This window comes from Nannospalax galili, unplaced genomic scaffold (genome assembly GCF_000622305.1).
Source record: "Nannospalax galili isolate Female #2095 unplaced genomic scaffold, S.galili_v1.0 scaffold95, whole genome shotgun sequence".
Taxonomy (NCBI): domain Eukaryota; kingdom Metazoa; phylum Chordata; class Mammalia; order Rodentia; family Spalacidae; genus Nannospalax; species Nannospalax galili.
Genome location: NW_008342393.1, coordinates 11,129,839 through 11,149,308, shown reverse-complemented (window position 1 = coordinate 11,149,308; position 19,470 = coordinate 11,129,839). Strand labels below are relative to the sequence as shown.

Genomic DNA, 19,470 nt, shown 5'->3' with positions numbered 1-19,470 from the left:
AGACAAGATTTTGGTTTTACTTGGGTGCATGTTTTTTGCATTCTTTCACGTTGGTTACTACCACAATAAACAATGCTCCTCTTACTCCCTTAAGCCAACCACCTAAGCTGTTTTCCCAAAGTGTCAATTTGGCAGAAGAAAAACCCAGGAAAAAGTATCTTTTCTGGTTGAACTGGCTCTGGAGTGGATTGATTGATACAAGTCCAGTTTTGAGATTATCCTATGTGTGTTGGTGAGTGTGTAATGCATGTCTATGTATTTTATATCACTCAACTGAAATATAAGGACTAACTATATATAAATATCATTTCATGTCAAACAATATGGATTTCAGTAGTGCGATATGGTACAGTAGAGAATGCATAGAATTTAAAGTCGAAAGATTTGAACTTCAGGGTTTCTTCCTCTATTAGTGACCTTCTTGTAAAATTGATACCTTCATAATGGTATGAGTGCAATTGCAGTGCTGACCTTACAGGCTGTGAGAATTAAAAAAGAGAGATCATGGGCCTGGAGAGATGGCTCAGTGGTTAAGAGTGCTCTTCCGGAGGACTTGAGTTTGGTTCTGGCAGTCAGCTCACAGCTGCTTTTAACTCCATCTCTATCCAGTGCCTCTGGCCTCTGCAATACCCGTGCTCACCTGCACACACCCACATATACTCACACAGGCTTACACACAAACACATAATTAAAAATAATAAAAAAGAAGGAGCTCACATTGTAAACGATACAGACTCCTATATGCGCTTTAAATTTATTTAACACATGCAAATCACTCCAGAGGAAAATACTGTTCTTTTAAAACAAACAGATAAACAAACAAAACTAGAAAGAGGCCACTAAGGTCTCATGCTAGAGAAGGCTTCCAGAGACCCAATGGCACCCAGTGACCTCAGAGGGGCAGGTCAGGTCTAGAGAAAGGAACCAGAGGCCTAAGATCACAGTGCATTTGAAACCAGCCACACACAACCGGCTGCTCCAGTATTTTCTACACTTGAGGACCTAAATACCAGGTGATTGGTCAGGATTACCTTGCTTTGTGGAGCTGTTTGGTTATGCTCATGGGTCCAAAAGTTCTTCTCATGAACTGAGGATGTTTGCTGCAGCCTTGTGCTGAGAAGGCCTGGGATATTTTTCAGATGTTTTCTTCTTTTACTGAGGCATGTAATTCATTAATCTGCCCAAGGCTGCCCTGGCTTCAAAACTATAAGGCCAGTGTCTTCAAGCCTAAGCACATGGGATAGTTTGGGTTATCTATATCCAGACCTTCAGACCTGAATGACTAAAACTGTTAAAACACAACATGTCATGAAAAATTCCCTCCATTTCTCACTCCTGGGAGTTATTATTATTATTATTATTGTTTTTATTTTTTTGTGTACAAGTGTTTTGCCTACATCTGTGGATATTTGTCATGTGTGTGCCTGGTATCTGTGGAAGGCAGAAGAGGATGTCGGGTCCCTGGAACTGAAGTTACAGGTGGTTGTGAGCTGCCTCATGTGGGTGCTTGGAACTGAACCCAGGTCCTCTGCAAGAACAGCGAGTGCTCTTAATCACTGAGCCATCTCCCCAGTCCCCTAGGAATTAGTCTTGGTTCTTTAATGTTGATTTTGTGGAAAACGAATGTTCTCGGAGCTGGAAGGAGGGGTTTTCCCATTAAAATGAAATGGCTGCTTTACCCAATGAATAGACAAGAAGGGCAATTAAAATGGCAGATAAAAATTTCTTAATTTTCCACCCTTCCTCCTATCAATGCCCCTATGATTTTAAAATACATCATAAAATCATGTGTTAAATAAAACTTCATAAACTATCATGCCATAACACAGTGGGCCATGACCTCCAATGGGCTCTAGTTGTGGGTCATTTTAAAGATAATTTCTCTGGAGATGGCTCAGTGGTTAAGAACACTGGTTGTTCTTGCAGAAGACCAGGGTTTGAATCCCAGCAGCCACATGGCAGCTAACAACTGTCCGTGACTCCAGTTCCAGGGAATCTGACAGCTGCTTCTGTCCTCTGTGGGCATTGCATGGATGCATTTACCTACATGCAGGCAATACACGCATACACATAAAATAAAAATAATAAATAAAACTTAAAAAAAGATAATTTCTCTGATGAGTGTTAAACAAGGACCTTTCAAAAAGCTATAGAGTGAGGCATTATATATTCCTGCTTTCTCAGTCAGACCCTGGTCTGTTCAGGCCCCAAGATCCTGTCTAGTTAGTGCCCACATGCCCACTTCCAATGCCAGAGCATTCAGGTTTGGATGATAAATCACAAACACACACACACACACACACACACATTTATCACTTGTGTGGGCTCTGAAGGGGAAATTTTGTTTGTTTAGCTAAACTGTACTAACTACCCAGCAGGTAGTAGTCTACCACTTTCTATACATTTTTCTCATCTGGCCTTAAAGACCTTAAGTAGGCGCTATTTTACTCTGAATCCCAGAAAGCTTAAGTGCCTTACTCACATTCAAAAGGCTATACTAAGTGTCAGTGTCAGGATTAGAACCCACACCAGGCCAATTTCAGAGGCTGTGTGCTTAGCTGGTATATTCTTGTCTTCACCCTTCTGCTCTAGGGAGTGACTTGAGATGCTGGACTCAAGTCCCAACTGCCTGAATCCTCCAGAATTCCAAGGAAGCAGCTGTAACCTCAGCGGGCCAGTGGGGCTTCCTTCTGGGAGAAGCTGTGTGCCTTGGGTTTGCACTCACTGGAGCATTATGATGCTCTTGGGGTGCGCCCTGGACACCCTGTCTGTGCCTCTTCACTACCGTCTGTTTACAGCTGAACTTTTTTCCCTGCCCCAATTAGTATAAAGTATAATGAATCTGCTAAGAGCTGTGGTCCCACATAGCCCTGCCAGTTGGGTGTTTGGGGGTGTGTGGATAAAATGAAGTGTGAGCCCAGGAGTCTGCCCTGGGGTGAGAAGAGAAAAGAGCCGATCTGTATGCTCTAGCAGCCGGCAGCTCTCCCTGCACTGTGGCCTGTGCTGGGACTGTGGGCCAAAGGAGCTTTGGAATTGCTTAGACCTGCCTCTGTGCCTTTAGCTGTCCGGGTAAAAACATCACCTCTCTCGAGGCCTGCACTGGAGCACAAACCCACGTATTGTCTGGCCCCTGGCAGGCTGGTCTGTGGAGGGGACACTCTAAGAGCTCTATTTTAATCTTTTGGAGCTGGGCCAGGGTAGGAATTCAGCTGCCAGCACCAGGCTCCCAAACCCCATGCTCTCACCCCACCCCCAACCCCTCTCCTGGTTTCATTCCTTCTGACCTCCCATCATGAGAGGTGCTGGTGTTCTTTCTTTTTCCCTTTCTCTTTCTTAAAACTACCAGGGTTCTTTCATGCATTTGACCTCCCAAAGTGTTGCAGACCAGGTCTCCTCAGTGGGCTACTTGGGACTCTGAGCTGGCAGGAGGCCAACCCTTGAATCTTGAGATTTACCTCCAGATGTGTGTGCCTCTATGCTCGTGTGGCTGTGTGTGTTTGTGTTGCATGTGTGTACAAGAGAATCTGTGTGTGTGTGTGTGTGTGTGTGTGTGTGTGCATGCGTGCATGTGTGTTTTGTATCTCTCTGGCTCTGGCTTTTTTCCTTCATGTGAAAAAAATGTATGGGATGATAAAATGGTAGGAAGTCAAGAAAGAAGGGAAAAGAAAAGTGGTCGATGTCCATAAATTTCTCCTCTGCCAATACCTCTGCTCAGAGTCATAACATTTCAATTGTCTCTCTAAATGGCTCTTCCTATCCTTCATAGGCCAAGTCTAGCAAGTCTATTTCTCCGGCTAGTAATGAGTCTTGTAGAGTTCTCATGAAAGAATGGATGTCAGACTTCCGTTAGAGCTTGAATTCCTATCTTTGCTCTACTACTTGCTGACTGGATGATGTTGGGCGTGCAGTTTCCTTTCTTAAGCCTTACTTTTCCGTTTGTAAAATGTGGTTGATAATGCTACCCCCTTTCCCAGAAGGTGACTGAGAGGCACGGAGCAGGTGACCCGTACTTACTGGCGCCTTTCCTGCCTATGTAGCCTCTCCTCTCCCGTGAACAAGCTCTGAGGTAGCAGCTGAGCCTGGCTTCTGACCTTGGTGAAGAAGCCCTCAGCTGGTTTAGAAGGGCTACATTCTTCCTGAAAGAGCAGAAGGGTGCAGAGGGTGTGGCCCTTTCTCTCCCACCAGGAATCTCCCATTTCTTCTCACCCCCATCCTTCTGGCCTCGGCCAGTGATGTGCATTTTCCCCTCTGTACTGGCCTCCAAAACTGACTCACTACCTCAACAGGGTAGCAACTTCCAAAACAAAACTCTTTCAACCAAGGAAAATATAACTATGGGGAGGAAAACATTTCAATATCAGGCCCCCTGGGACCCGAGGAAATGGGCTGAATGTTTGTCAGGAATGATGCTGTTCTGACTTCACATACTCTGGTGAGGACTAAGAGAGAAAGAACAATGCCGGGCACTGGGCTCCCACCCAGTCAAAAAAGCTCGAACAAGATCTAAGCTGGTGCTCAAGTCGGTCCCAGCTTGAAAGAGTAAGATGTGTGTCCAACATCATGTCTCAAAGCAGGTTCTGCTGTGGATGATAAACGTCTTACTGAGGGGCCCTGGAATGTGCACCATCGTGGTCTCTATTCCCCTTTTCCACCTCAGAAGAGATGCCCACAACAGCCTTGCTTTCTGGCAGAGGGGCCTGCTTGCTTCATGCCTGGCTTCTGGGAAGCAGTTAATGGGAGCGCATTCCACACTTAACAATAGTGCCCCCTAGAGTTGGGCAGTGCCAACTTTCTGGGACACTCTAGGAATGGGATTTGTAGCAGTGATTAAGCAAGATCTAAGAGAACAACCTGTGAGGAGAGCGGGAGTGCTGGTGGAAAGTGAGATGGTGGGGAAGGTCCAAGAGATATTCCAGATCACATTCACTGTGATTGCACAGAGACCTGACAGCCATGGCCTAGGGATTGAAAGAGATGGAGATACAGACCAGGTGAGGCAGAGAACTGGTTTAAGTCTGTTCGCTTTGAAGAGAATTTGATGAAGGCAGAGAACACTGGAATGCCCAGTATGGGTTTCTTGAAAATTCTTTCTTTCTCTATGATAGACTCAATGTCACCTGCTACTTACCTTCCACAACATGCCCTTCCCACCCAGAACAACAGAACAAAACACGCACTCAAATAGAAATGTCCTGAGGACCTCTGCTCATCCCTGATAGGTACTCAGTGCTGACATTTTACATTCATGAAATTTCAGAGCCAAGGAAAAACTTATACATTTTATAAGCATCTTCAGCTGTAAGCCAAGAGAGGGAGAATACCATAGAAATCCTTGACCCTGACTCAACCAACCTAAGGCCTTGTAGGAAAGGAACTGTTTAAGTACTGAGTTGTCCCATTTCTCTTCATCTTTGATCATTTTTTTTGGTGTGTGAGGTGTGTGTGTGTGTGTGTGTGTGCATGTGTGCATGTGTGTGCAAATGTCTCTTGTGTATCTGTGCAGGGTTTCTGTTTCAGAGAGAGCTTCCAGTGACCATTTTCTTTTGCTTTTCAAAGGGCTTAATTCATTGGTACACAGTCCATTGGAAAGTCAGGAGGGCATGGCCCTGGGTCTTATGTTAATGAGCTGCATTTTTTTAAACTTATAAAACAGTGATAAAAGTTGTTGTCTTGGGGATGGTTGATATGGCTCAGGTGGAAAAGAACTTACCTTGCAAGCATGATGATCTGAGTTTCCCAGAACCTACATAAAAAGGCCAGGTATGGTGGCACATTCTTCTAATGCCAGGGGTGGGATCCTTGGAGGTCACTGGTCAGCTAGCCCAGCTTAGCTGTGAAAGTTCCATGCCAGTAAGAGACCCTGTCTCAAAACCCAAAAAGGAAGGGCCAGAAGAATGCCATCTGAGGCTGTCCTCTGACTTCCAGAAGCATGTGCAGACACATGCATGTGTGTTCATATACATACAACATTCTTGTCTTCATCACCCCCAGAGTTGTGTGTCCAGCTCACATAGAATGTCATTTGTGAGATTATTTTATAAACATGTAAGAGATTGTAGTTATCAAAAGCTAGTGAAGAAAGAAGGTATAAAATCAGCTTGATTGGACACTGGGACAAGATTTCAGGGTTTCTGGGCTCTCAGAGGGGTCAGCTTGTCAATCCCTATGGTATCCAGCCACATGGAAAGATATGGTGGTACTCAGATAGCTTCTAAGCTCCATCACAAAAGGCTCAGGCTTTTGATTCCTCCCGGGGGTAGGTCTCACCCCAGTCACAGTGCTGTGGAGATGTCGTGTCAAGCGGGTGGTGCAACTTTTCAAACAATACCAAAGAGATATTTTCGAAGCACCCTGAAGGCAAGACTGAACTTCATCAGATTCAATTTAGAAAGCTCAAGGCTGGCTGGCATTTGGAAAGGCCCTTCAGTCCATCCTTTATGGAGAAATTAATCTGATGTTAAGTTCTGTCTCTGTAATTTCTTGCAGTTATCAGTCTTGCTCTCATTTAGTAACTATTTGTGGCAGGAGCTATAATACGTGCTGGAGAGGGGGTGGTGATGACGGATGAAACACGCAGTCACTTTGACTCAGAGCTTTGGACCTAGCCTAGCATCAACCTGGTACCTCACTTCCTCTAGCCAGTGTCTGACACCAGTTCCTTCTCTGGCAAAATGATTTAATTCAATGGTTGAAAAGCCAGGCTATTATAAGGTGAGAATGCCATATATCACCTGAACAGGAATGCACGTTCACAGTAAAAAGAAAAATCATCGCAAAGGCCCAATTTCCTTGACATTAGGTTAAGTGAAAGAATTTACAATTTTTTTCCTCTTTGTCTTGATAACCTTTCTAAATGGATTACAAACTAGGTTTTAAGTTGCCTAATTCCTGAGAATGTAATGATGGAGAATTAATTATTTTTTGTTGACAGGTACAAATACTAACTATTGCTTGGAATACCTTAGCAAAAGGGCTAAGCATTCAATGGAAGCATGCGTTTTACTCAGCAAGTAAAACTTGAAAGGCTTACTCTTACCCCTTCCTCTAGTCTGTCCCCTACCCCCAGTCCCAGTGGTTGTAGAAGAAAAGACATATTAAAGGAGCAGTGTCATTTGTTTAGTTTGAAAAAGAAGGCAAACTTTTATTTAAAGGCAGAATTCAGAAAAGAAGGTAATGGTTTGCTTAGAAAGATGACAATTTACAGAGGGAAAACAGCACATTTGGTCAGGACAATAAAACAACGTCCTCTGAGGATTTCAGGAAAGCTAACCACAAACATGCCAATAGAGGGTTCATTTTGTGGTGTGTGTGTGTGTGTGTGTGTGTGTGTGTTTGTGTGTGTGCCCTCACATATGTTGAATTCTGTAAAACAGCTTAAGATAAATACATGGTCCACAGCAGCAAGTGGCCTGTGTTTGGGAATTCAGGAGAGCTTTTGTGTAGGTTCCTGGGAGTGAAGTAATTGCTTCGCAGTGTTTGAAATGCTGAAGAAATTTCAAATCTCAGCCAGAATGAGTGTGTCGGGGGGAAACAGAAGGAATAGATAATTTAAGATAGGATGCCATGCAGACTGCATTGGAGATGTCTAAACATGCACAGAGAAGAGGAAGAAGCAGAATCTCAGTAGTCAAGCTTCATCCACTTGGAAGTGTATAAGCTGATGCTGTATTTTCAATACTTGGCAATAACCCATTAGGAAATGGCCCTAATGCTCTCAATCTAGAGTCAACTGGGTAGACTTTGCTGCTATTTGTCGAAAAACAATGCTCCAAATAATAACTCTTCCAAATTTTTAGTAAGAAGATTTTAAACGCTCAGGTTGAAAAAACATTTTTTTGTCTTCACTGAGACATGGAGAAAGCATTAGGTAAGCCAACTACTAAGAATTCTATTAGTTTATTATTTAATTGACATTTATCCACACTGAAGACAAAGGGTTCACAAACTGCCCTTTAAACAGCAAAGAATCAGATCTTCATATAAATCAAAAATACTTTTGACTTCTATACTCCTAACTTAGATCTCAACAATAGCAGGGTAAGGTATAAAGTACATTTAGTGCTTATGAAAAAAGTCATTCCTTCTGACTGCTAAGATTTCTTCTGTTGACAATTTTTTTTCTTGAAAATACAGTGACACAGGTAGGAAATTATCAAAAATACTTGCCATTAGAAAAAGTTATCTTAATTCTTGTTAATTCCTGACTTCATCCTGAAGAGGCATTTTGCCAGTGCTATGTTTGACTGAGAGTACTGGCCATTTACAATATCCATCTAAAACATTCAAATAGTTTCCAAATGTACATTCTACAAAATATTATTGTTTTAAGATTGGAGGTCACATTGAACACACCATACAGGATTCATTTGTATATTTACAGAGGTATAAAGCACACAAAATTGTGCAGATAATGTACTGAAGTCTAAACTTAGTTGCATATGTAGCAACAAGATACAATAAATTGAACGAATAACAACCAATAATCAGCCAGATTACTATGTACACATTAGGCAGGAAGCAATCAAACACTGCCTAACAGAATTTCACTTAAATTACCTTTTATTTTTCTGTGAAACATCCCCTGCACTATACTACACTACACACACACAGCACACACACACACACAGACACACACACAGACACACACGCAGACACACTTACTTTGTTTCTTTTTCCATCACAAATATCAAATGGATGCTTGTGACTGCATACATGGGCCATCCCCATCCATCTAGTTTGTCACAAGACAAGAAGAAACACAGAAACTCAGAATGAGAACAATTTGCTTGACTTGGCTTTTAAAAATTAGTTTTCAGACAATGGTTACTATGAGGTCTAATCAGACTTTCACGTGGACTGAAGGAACAGAAGCAAAGAGCATTAACTAACAGCTTCATAACATTTGCCACTAAGTTAAATATTGGCTTCTGTTTAAATAAAAAAAAATGTTTGTAACTGGAAGAGAAAGACCCCAGGATAATATTTAAAACAATAATAGCAAAAGCAACAAAACTTCTACTTCCTTTACCAAAATAGAATTTTTATATTCACTTATTCAACTGTTATGTAAAACCAGTTATCCCCTTGAATTTCCATTTAAAAAATTCATCACTGACGGAAGAAGATACAGTTGAAACACAAGTATAACTATTGTGCGCAGATGCAGTGGAAAAACCAGAGACCTAAAATATGGCAAAATCAGTGCTTCATAAATAGTCAATAGATTTTGCTCTAAAAATACTTTTTGCTAATGGCAAAGTCCAACACCTCAGAAAAACTCTGAATAAAGATCTTAGAATAAGTTTCCAAGCTGTACAACACAGTATTAATAAACTATCTTTGTTGTTTATAAGGCCGCATTGAAGTTTAGCTTAACAGTCATAAGCCATGTGTTTGAACATCTTAGGAGAGGTAACTCACAAAGAAAGAAAAATTGTCTTTTCATTCTACTTATCATGAAGTGTTACCATTGCTCCCCAAATAATTTCTTTAAAAGTTTCCTCTAAGATATGACCCAGAAAAACAAGGAAACCTCAATTGACTTCATTGAGACATCTGGAAAAATATTTAGATCTTTATAAAGTGGTAGTATAACACTTTGAATTTTTCTAAGAATGTTCTCCTGTTAATCCAAAACTACCATTTATAATCTGTATGTTATAGTTTAATAAGCAAATATACAAAGATGCACACTGTGGGTGTAGCTCTTACCTCATACATTAAGAAGCTGTAGACTGATGGTACTCTTTCCCTAATGTGTACATTTTCTGAAGCTAGTGAATTCTGTGTCATATTGACATAATTAGGGTTCTTAGATGCACTGCAGACCCCTTGACAGCTTGAGTTGATAGTTCTCCAAGAGACAATGCATACTTCTTTGGTGGAGGGAGAAGAAAAAGAAGGTGCCAAAGACTTAGGATTTTCTGGTGCATCTTCTTGTTCTTTAGAGCTGTCTTCCAGGGAAGGATTCAACCTTCTGCGGGGTACATGTTCATGTGTCAGGATAACAATGAATGAGAGGCTAGTCTTTTCCACTTGTCTGGCATGATCTCCTGGCAAGGATGGGGTAGGTGTTTGCCAGGTGGCTCTCAGACAAGGTCTCTTTAGGGGAATACAACAAGGCTTCAGTCACTGCTGTTCGTAAAGTGCTTTGGGATCCTTCAGGAAAGGGGACTGGCAGAATGTTATTTCTAACTGGCTTCAATTTTTGAACCAAATGGAACCATTTTCTTTAGTGTAATTATTGCTTCAATCATTAGTGAATGTTTTTAAAACCCAATGGAGCTCATCTTTAGGTACCCACTTCTTAAATTAGTCCTTCCCTGGAGTGGTTTTAATTATTGTCTCTCAGGCACCCTTACCAATTAGAAGATGTGATAGCCTTGCCTTGTAAGTGGTTGCCAGTGGAATACTTCAAAACTCTAAAGAATAGACAGCAGAAGTACAATCAGAGACCTCTAGCCAAGCATGTGCTGTCTGCCTGGCTGAGGCAACAGGCTGCTGCCTCTTGAATACATTGATGAGAAGATATAAGGTCAGAGTATGGCTACATTCTAGGTTGTGAGCTCTCTGTGTCCTGGGAATGTGTTTCACACTTGATTCATTGGTTCTCTGTCTGGCTTAGAACAGAAATAGCCATGAGAGGGCCTTATTCAATGATTTCTAAGCATCTTCACAAAGCATGGGGATAGATAATTCAGGAATAAGTAAAGCATGTTGGAAAAACTCTGGAGAAGAGATTTGGGACCTGGAAGTTTCCTCAAGAGGCTCTTAGACTGTATTTTGAAAAGAATAAAAAGGTCACGTTCATCACATCCAAAATAAAACAAAATCAATAAAATAAAACAAAAACATAGATATCATCAGTTCCTTATGTATATAGGTTATCAATATAAATGAATAAAAAATTGTGAATTGGCAGCGTGTGGTGGCGCACGCCTTTAATCCCAGCACTCAGGAGGCAGAGGCAGGTGGATCTTTGTGAGTTTGAGGCCAGCCTGGTCTACATAGTGAGTTCTAGGACAGCTGGGGCTACAGGAAGATCCTGTCTCAAAAAGACAAACAAAACAAAACAAAAAAACCCCCCAAATCCAAAACACATACAAACAAAAAATTGTGAATTAGAGAACACAGTTGTTTCTCACAGAATGCATTAATTCAAAGTGGGGTCACAAGTGTTTCAAAGTGGAAGTCAGGAGTGAATCTGAACAGTTACTGAGAATATACATAGCTACTTTTGTATGGGAATATTGCTAGCAAAATTCATTTTGAATGCAAGTGAATTAAGCATGTCCATTGAAATCAACTCTACATTATCCATTTTATGGACATGCCTCTTTTTCTCACGGAAAATAAAAATATAACCGAGTAATCCCAGTGTAAGTTAGTGGGTTTTAATTTAATGCAGTTGGGTCCAGTAAGCCAGAATTTTTTGAACAAATGATTAGAAGAGTATGTCAGTTTCTGCTTTTGAGTGCTTGTTGAATGCCTCTGATCAAATTCATAGTCCCAAACTATCACCAGTAGAAAGGTCAAGATCAGAGCTGCTTGGCTTCTTGGTTCTTGATAATTATAGCAACCATCTTAAAAATGCATTCAGTATGGGCAGTCTGTCTTCTAATTAGAGATAAGTATAAATCACATGCAGATAACATTTCTGTTATTAATTAGGAGTCATAATTTGAACTGACTTTTCTCCCAAACTTGGTTTTTTAATTAATTGACTTAGTTGTCTGCTAATAAAATTTGTATTTTCCAGCAATGAAAAGCTCTATGATACAGGAAACTTGTAAGGTAAAGCTTGAATAAAAGACTAAATTCTGAGTTAGAAGTGGATAGCTTTGTAAAATAAGTAAGTAGCCTGGACAATTAAGAGTTGACAAGGTATGTAGCAATTTCCAGTGGGACACTCTTTTATAAAGGAGATAGTTTTGAGTTCTGATTCTAACTCTGAGATTAAACCAGCTGTTGTAACCTTCAGCAAATCTCTTATTCTCTTTGGCCTTAATTGACCAAGAATTTAAGACAAATTTTATGGTTCCTTCAAGTTTTAACCTTCACTCCTTCCATATACATAATTCACTCAGATGGAAGAAAACTGTATTTTAAAATACCTCCATCCTCCCCCACCAGGACTAGCAAAGGAACCATAGTCATTCTAATCAAGATTCTTTGGGTGTTCACTGAATATAAAATCTAAAAATTGATTGAGGTCCGGGCTTCAGTTTCATAAAGACCACAGGCATCTGGTCAAAGCTGTGTCTTTTGAATAGGTAATTAGTTACATTTAAATCACGTTTAAAAAATTGCAAGGAATCAGAATGGCCTGGTGAACATGGGAGTGTATATGAACTTTCAGGAGTGGTGGACTGTAAATAAAGAACAGTAGTCAACTGGAGGGGCTGTGATGCAGAAAAGGACCATTTAGAATGCCAGTGAACTGAATGAGTCTCGGCTCCGGGTGAAATGTCCCTTTCTTGAATTTTTTTTTTTTTTTAAAATCTGTGTTTCTCACTTATGAAAAATCCAGAGAGGAGGCAAGATGACCAAAGCAGGAGTTCTAGGTGTTCTGAGCACATATGTGGGTGGAGCAAACTACTGACAGAGGCTTCTAAGGAAAGATTTCCTGTGTGGCCAATCGGCCAAACGATCTTATGAGCAAAACCCATGTGTAAGAAGCAGGTTGAAAGAGGAGGGTAGCCACCCCAGCCCTGGACAGTCTTGATCTGTGATGAGGAGTGAATGATGTGGTTGTGGGGCTCTGAGGAATCCATCACTGTCTGGCCATATCTAGTGGACACTTTCTTGTTCAGTAAGTTTGACCACTTTAGGATCTGATGCAGATACACTGCAATTCACAATGGCACAGCCCTCATGGATTCACTTTGTGTATTGTAAAGAAAGTACATGTTTGTTTCTTCCTCCTTCCAGTTGTCATTTCTACGATTCAGGCTTTTACTTCACTCAGCCATCTCTTTGCACTCTGGAGTAATTTACTGTTCATTTTCACGACTGAATAGGTTCTGAGTGTGACAGAAAGGCTGCTTCCTGCCCTGTTCTAGCTCAAAAACAGAAGTGTCTTCCATTTTTTTTTTTGGTGTCTTTCATATAACTTTAAGAGAAGAAAAGGCCTATCCAAGGCATACTTAATCAGGTTAAGTGTCGATGGATAAATTAGACTTGGGGAGTCCTGAGAACCTTGCACCTTGGAATATTCTGCTATAGCTGAGCAGGAACTGGGCACAAGTGTACTTGATCCCTTTTGCTAGAGACACAACGTGAACCTCCCCCCCCCCCCCAAGAGTCTCCTAAAAGTTTGGATTAGAAAGAAAAGCTATACCAATCTAATTTCCATTCATTGAACTCCTCATCAGTTGCAAAATCAATGAAAGAACCCTCCCAGACAACTTCTGAGCTAAGGTTGCCTCTTTGGACTGATCTACTTCAGTCGCAGGTGCCACCAAAAGTGTATGATTCACGGGTCTCAGACGCCATACATTTTCTAGGATGAGCCGAGAACAGCACTGAAAACTTTAGCCTCCCTCCTGCTCCCCACATTGGGAAAAAAAAACAAAACAAAACTGTACCTGTAACCTTTGGACGTGTAACTTTCAAAGCTTAAAAAAAATTAGGGAACACAGTGGGGCAGGCAGGGGCTATGGTGATGGAACAAGCAAGGGCTAGCGTGGGTGAAACAGCAGTAGGTGGCTAGCACGGGCCTCCCTAGAGCATACTGCTTAGTATTCCTGACACTGGGGATGTGGGGCCTTCTGGACTCATCTCTGAGCCCGTAGGGCTTGGCAGGCTGGCACGGCCTGCAGGGGTCGGGCTCAAGCCAGTCCACAGCTTTGGGTCTGAGCCCACGAGTGTCTCAGGGTAGGGTTCCACGTAGACTCGCCGCAGCGAAGGCCTGGGGTCCTGGAGGCAGCTCCTCCGCTCCTCGGGGAGGCTGGCTGCGTGGGCCAGCGCCAGGCCTCGGGGCCCATCCAGGCCAGGCCCAGGCCGCTCCGCCTCCCCGGGATCCCGGGCCTGGCCGCAGGATCGAGGCAGGTACTGCGTGTAAACACCCTCGGACAGCGACAGTGACTGCGTCTCGCTGTGCATGCGCAGCCAGCGGTGGTGACGGCTGAAGCCGCCATAGTGCTGGTGCTTGCCGGGTTTCCGCCTCCCCAGGAAGCCCAGCGGCGGCCGCCCGCCGGGCGCCATCTTGGCATGGTTCTTGGGCGCCAAGCCGGTGAGGGTCAGGCTGTGGAGAAACTCGGCACAGGAGTGGTCAGTGTCTGGGGCCTGCGCCAGGCCCTGCGCATCCTGCCCCGCCGAAGCCTTCACGTCATGCACCTGGAGCACGTCGGGGGCGCTGCCGCTGAGGCCACTGAGGGCCTGCTGAGAGATGTCATGCGATGACAGGTAGACCAGGTCTAGGTCTCGTGGGCTCAGGGCGTCGCTGGAGTCGTAGTCGCTGTCGGTTGGGAGGAAGACTTCTGAGCAGCCTTCTTCGTCAGAGCAGGGCTGTGATTCTGCAAAGTCAGGGGCAGATGTTGGAAGACAGACTCAGTTAGGGCCGGATTCATGGGCTCAGGTGCATCCAACCCGCGTTTACAAGAGCAACCAGCTTCATTCTTTGTCACATCTTGAAATTCTTAAGGCTTTTGGATAAAGAGCCCCACATTTTCATTGACTATGGTACCCTGCAGATTATACAGTAGTAGCCTCTGGTCTTAGTTTAAGGGTAAATAAATAAATAAGCGATAGGTCCAGTAGGGACAGTGGTGTGTGTGTGTGTGTGTGTGTGTGTGTGTGTGTGTGTGTGTGTGTTGGGGGGGGCATTCCCTTATTCCCCCGCTCATGCCTTGATTATTTTCTGGTAATCTGTAGAGAGGATGGACAGGAAACAAAGTTGGATGTTATTTTTTCTCTGTTCTTATTTCAGAGACAAGATTTGCATCTGACAAAATAGCAGGCATTTAAAAGGAGGAAGAAGGAACTGATGGCAGAAAATGTGAAATCTTGTTTTCAGATCTTAGTAGCTCTCTATGTTCTTTCTCTGTGATCTTGGAAAAATTACTTTGTGTTTCAGGTTCCTTATGTATAAGTGATGATGACAGTGGAACTTAGGGAGATTAAAAACTATTATGAATATAAAGACTTAACACATATTTTTTTAAAAAGCAAAACAGGCCAGGGTGGAGGCAAAATGAGATTCAGAAATAGGTCTCCAGGTGCATCTTATAATGACCTTGAGTGAGCTAAAATTTTCTGTAGGTATTTGTCATTTCATGCAATAGTTGTTTATCTCTTTTCCCATTTCTGATTGCAAGTAGTCTAAAATCCTTTGAATTTCTCATTTACTTAGTCCATAGTAATTACTTGGTGAATGCTGTACTTGTTAAATTTGAAAACATACAATGGTCTTGAAAAAAAAAACAAACAAACCAACCTTTACTTTTTTTTTTTTTTTGGTCTTTTGAGATAGCCCCAGCTGTCCTGGACTCACTATGTAGACCAGGCTGGCCTTGAACTCACAAAGATCCACCTGCCTCTGCCTCCCAAGTGCTGGGATTAAAGGTGTGAGCCACCACAGCCAGCCTTAGCTTTTAAATTTGAAACAATTCTAATTTTAAAAAGTTCTCACAGGATTTTTCAAGAGAATTCAATAAACTGATTTAAATATTCAACCAGAAGAGAAAATTTATGAGAATAATTAAAGAAAAAAGATACAATAGGGTGGGGATATCCTACCAGATAAAACGTACTATAGAGCTTTGGTCATTAAGACTTTGTAGTATTAGTGTAGAAATGGACAGATCTGCTGACTAGAAAAATAAAATCCTAAAGCAGATAAAAGTCTGTGATAATATGTGGTAAACACATTTCAAATTGGGGAGTGAAATAGATTATTTAATATATAGTGTTGGAACAATTGGCTATCCTTTTAGCAAAATAATGAGAGTCTTACCATACTCCACATATAGAAATAAATTCCATATGGGTTAAACATAATAGGTCCCAGAATATTAGAAGGCAATATATCTATAATATTTGTGTGGAAAAGTCTTTTTAAACAAGACATACCCCTAGAACTTGAAAGACATTTGATGAATTTGACACCCATGCTTTGTAAAACAAATGACACTATAAACAAAGTGAGAAGATAAGTGATAGGTTATAAGAAAAGAAGAGCAGCATGTGTAATAAAAGATGAAAATCCAGAGGATACCAAGAGCTGTACAATGCAAATGGGCAAAAGATAAGAACCAGCTGTTGGAAGAATAATAAATACAAATGGCCAATTAACATACTCTTCCTATGTTTAACCAGGACAGTAATGAGGGAAATAGAGTCCGAATAATAATCAGGGAAATAGAGTTGAAACAAAGAGGCAGTTTTTACCCATCAGATTTACAAAATGTGAAAGAATGACAGTATCGTGTTAGTGATGGGTGGGAAATAAAGGATAAATCGGCTCAGCTCTTTGGGCCGAAATTTGGCAGAGTATGTTCAAAATGTCCCCACATATCCTTTTTTTTTAGATATCTGTTTGAGAAATTGTCACTATGTGCACATGGAGGCATTTACCAGTTATTTACTGCAACATGATTTATAATAGTGAAATTTTAGATATCCTGTGGTTAAGAATGATGTCAAAGGAAGACTTAGAGGCACAGAAGCACTAAGAAAAGTAGTTGTAGAGTCCTGCAAGGAAGTTCATAGTCAGGAGTGGTTTGCTGATCACAAAATACAACAAGTATTAACAAAACTGCAGGGTTGCAATGTTATGGTTTGTCTGTTTATAGTGGAAAGGTAGACCATATTATTATAAGAATATTGCAATCTATAAGGATAAAGTTAGGGAGTCAGTATCAGGTTATCTCTATTAGGAACTCTGTAGCTAGATACAATGCTCCCTTCACTTGGTTTTTTAGGCTCATGGTATAAATTGTTTTTTTGTTTTTGTTTTTTGCTCGCCTCCCCCCACTACAGGAGATGACATACATATGTACTATTAGGTTAGGTGTCTTAGATGCATATTTGAGTTAGTGTATTTTCAACTTATGGTAGATTTATTGGAACATAACTCCACTGTAGGTTGAGGAACATCTGAAGTTGGTGCATAAGTAGATCTAACATTTCTAAGAAATCAGAGTATTTGTTTTCAGGGACTTTACTATTTTTTAAAAAATTGTTTTAATTATTTTTTTATTTTATGTGTATGCATGTATTGCCTGCATGTAGTTAAGTGCACCCATGTTGTGCAATGCCCGTGGAGGTCAGAAGATACTGTCAGAGCCCCTGGGACGGGTGTTACAGACAGTCGTTAGCTGCCATGTAGGTGCTTGGATTCAAACTCAGGTCTTCTACAAGAACAACCAGTATTCTTAACTGCTGAGCCATTTCTCCAGCCCCTGAGAGTTTACTGTTTTAATGGAAGTATAGGGCAACTATGCATTTATGAGACTGTAGCTGAATATAGGTTTTATAAGATGCAAATAAGACGCAGCTTTATAGGAAAGAGAGGTAACATTGGAACAAAGTTAAACACTATACTATCCTTTATGTATTTTTCTCCCCTCATTTTTCTTTATTCTTTTTCTGTTTTATTTCTTCATCCACTCTCAAAAAGTTTTCAAGGCAGGTTTTAGTAGGAAATGCACAAGCAATGATAACAGGATTATAAATGAGAAAGAGAAAACAGTATAAGTAAGTCCATTTGGTTAGAATATGGGGAACAGGAATGGAATGGGGGGGTATATGAGCCTACAAGAAAGGGCGTCAACAATTGCGTTCTTGGAAGTTTCTTTGGAAAAATTAGGGCTTGCTTATATGCAAATGTTCATAGTAACTTTATTGATAATAGACTCAAGTGGAAACTTAAATGCCCAGTGATGCATGAATGGCTAAACTGTGGCACATCCATACTATGGAATACTTTCCATCGATAAAATGAAAGAATTCCATATAGGTAACATTTGTGACACTGAGATGAAGAACAGATTAATGGCTGTGAAGGGAATAGGTAGGAGAATGGTTAAGTCTATATAAGGGATAACAGAGGGAATTTTGTGGTAAGGTTATAGCTGAGTATCTTGATTATGGTGGTGTTTACCCAATGCCAATCATGTGATAGAATTATGTAAAGCTGCCTATGTGAGCCCACGAGCATCGTGTAACTGGTGAAATCTAGATTAGCTGTGTTTATTATATCAGTTTTTTGCTTTTGATGTTATACAACATGTTAATTGGGACGGTGAGGAAGGAAGTACAAGGAACCTCCTGTACATTTCTTTGCAATCTTCTGTGTATAATTATTTTAAAACAGATTGCTAAGACAATTTAATTTTAAAAAACAGGTAAGGAACTTGCACTAAATTTTATAGCCAATGTGTAAATATTGAAGAATTGACAGGATAAGAGGTATGATTTAAGATAGTTATGTAGCAGGTAAGACGGGAGATCAGCTTAATGAGGCAGAGATGACAGAGAAGACAGCTAAGACGCTATGGTCTAAGCTACATGTTCCCTCTGTCTCTTTCTTGCTCAGGGTGTGGGGCTGAGCAATGGAAGTGGCTGTGTGGAGGAAGTATAAGTGCAGAAAAGTTATTTCTTCAAGATCTTATTGAGCATGAATTTTATGCTAGATAGTTAAGGTCTCTGCTTTTAAACATCATGTAGGTGGTGGATTAGACAACAAAGAAGTCAGAAAACATAAGCTCCAGAGAGTACAAAGTTCTTTGAAAAAAATTAAACTGGATTTTAGTTAGAGAGCGACTTGGAAAGAAGACTCTTTTAATAAGGTGCTCAAGGCAGCATCTCTGCAAAAAATAGAACCTACATGAGACCTCAGCGATCAGAATGAAAGTTTTAGAGAAAAGTGTTCCAGACAACTGGGAGAAGAAAGTTCATGAGGCCTCAAAGTTACTAGTAGATTTTATACCACAGTTCCTGGGAAGGTAGAAATGATAAGCCCTTAGAGTTGTATTGCAGCCCTAATTTAGTTTGGGAAATAGAAAGGATGGTAAGTTTAAATTGGGACAAGTTGAACTTGAAGAGGTGGCTTAAATATCCAGTAGATGTAATGGGAGCGTGTTGGGGTAGGAAGGTTGAAGGAAGTGAAGGTTGTGGCTGTGAAGATGAGGGTACCATCAGAGGGGAGATGGTTGAAGATATATTATTGGTGAGGTTGATAAATCTAAAAAGGTGGATCAGGACCGTGAGAACCAGTGTTGGTGTTCGTGCTTTCAAAGATGGAAGAATATTGTTTTCAGAGATAAATGGTTAGGGAAGAAGACAAATAGATATAAAGAGGTGTGTGTGTGTGTGTGTGTGTGTGTGTGTGTGTGTGTTTTAAAAGGAGAGAAAAGGATAACGGCAGGGTGAATGACTTTGATCTTTGTCCCTTTTTGGTGCTGGGGATTAAACCCAGGGTCCTGCATATACTAGGCTCTACCACTGAGGTGAGCTGTATTCCCAGCC

The 19,470-nt window shown here is 41.2% G+C and overlaps 1 protein-coding gene across 1 annotated transcript in view; it reads right to left on the bottom strand.

Moving 5' to 3' along the window:
* Positions 1 to 13,722: 13,722 nt before the first annotated feature.
* The window catches only part of Ankfn1 (ankyrin repeat and fibronectin type III domain containing 1), a 167,626-nt gene continuing 161,878 nt past the window's right edge, over positions 13,723 to 19,470 (bottom strand). Inside the window, exon 18 of the mRNA XM_029565982.1 lies at positions 13,723 to 14,516. Coding sequence (XP_029421842.1) covers positions 13,723 to 14,516 — 794 coding nt within the window. The remainder of the gene's footprint in view (positions 14,517 to 19,470) is intronic.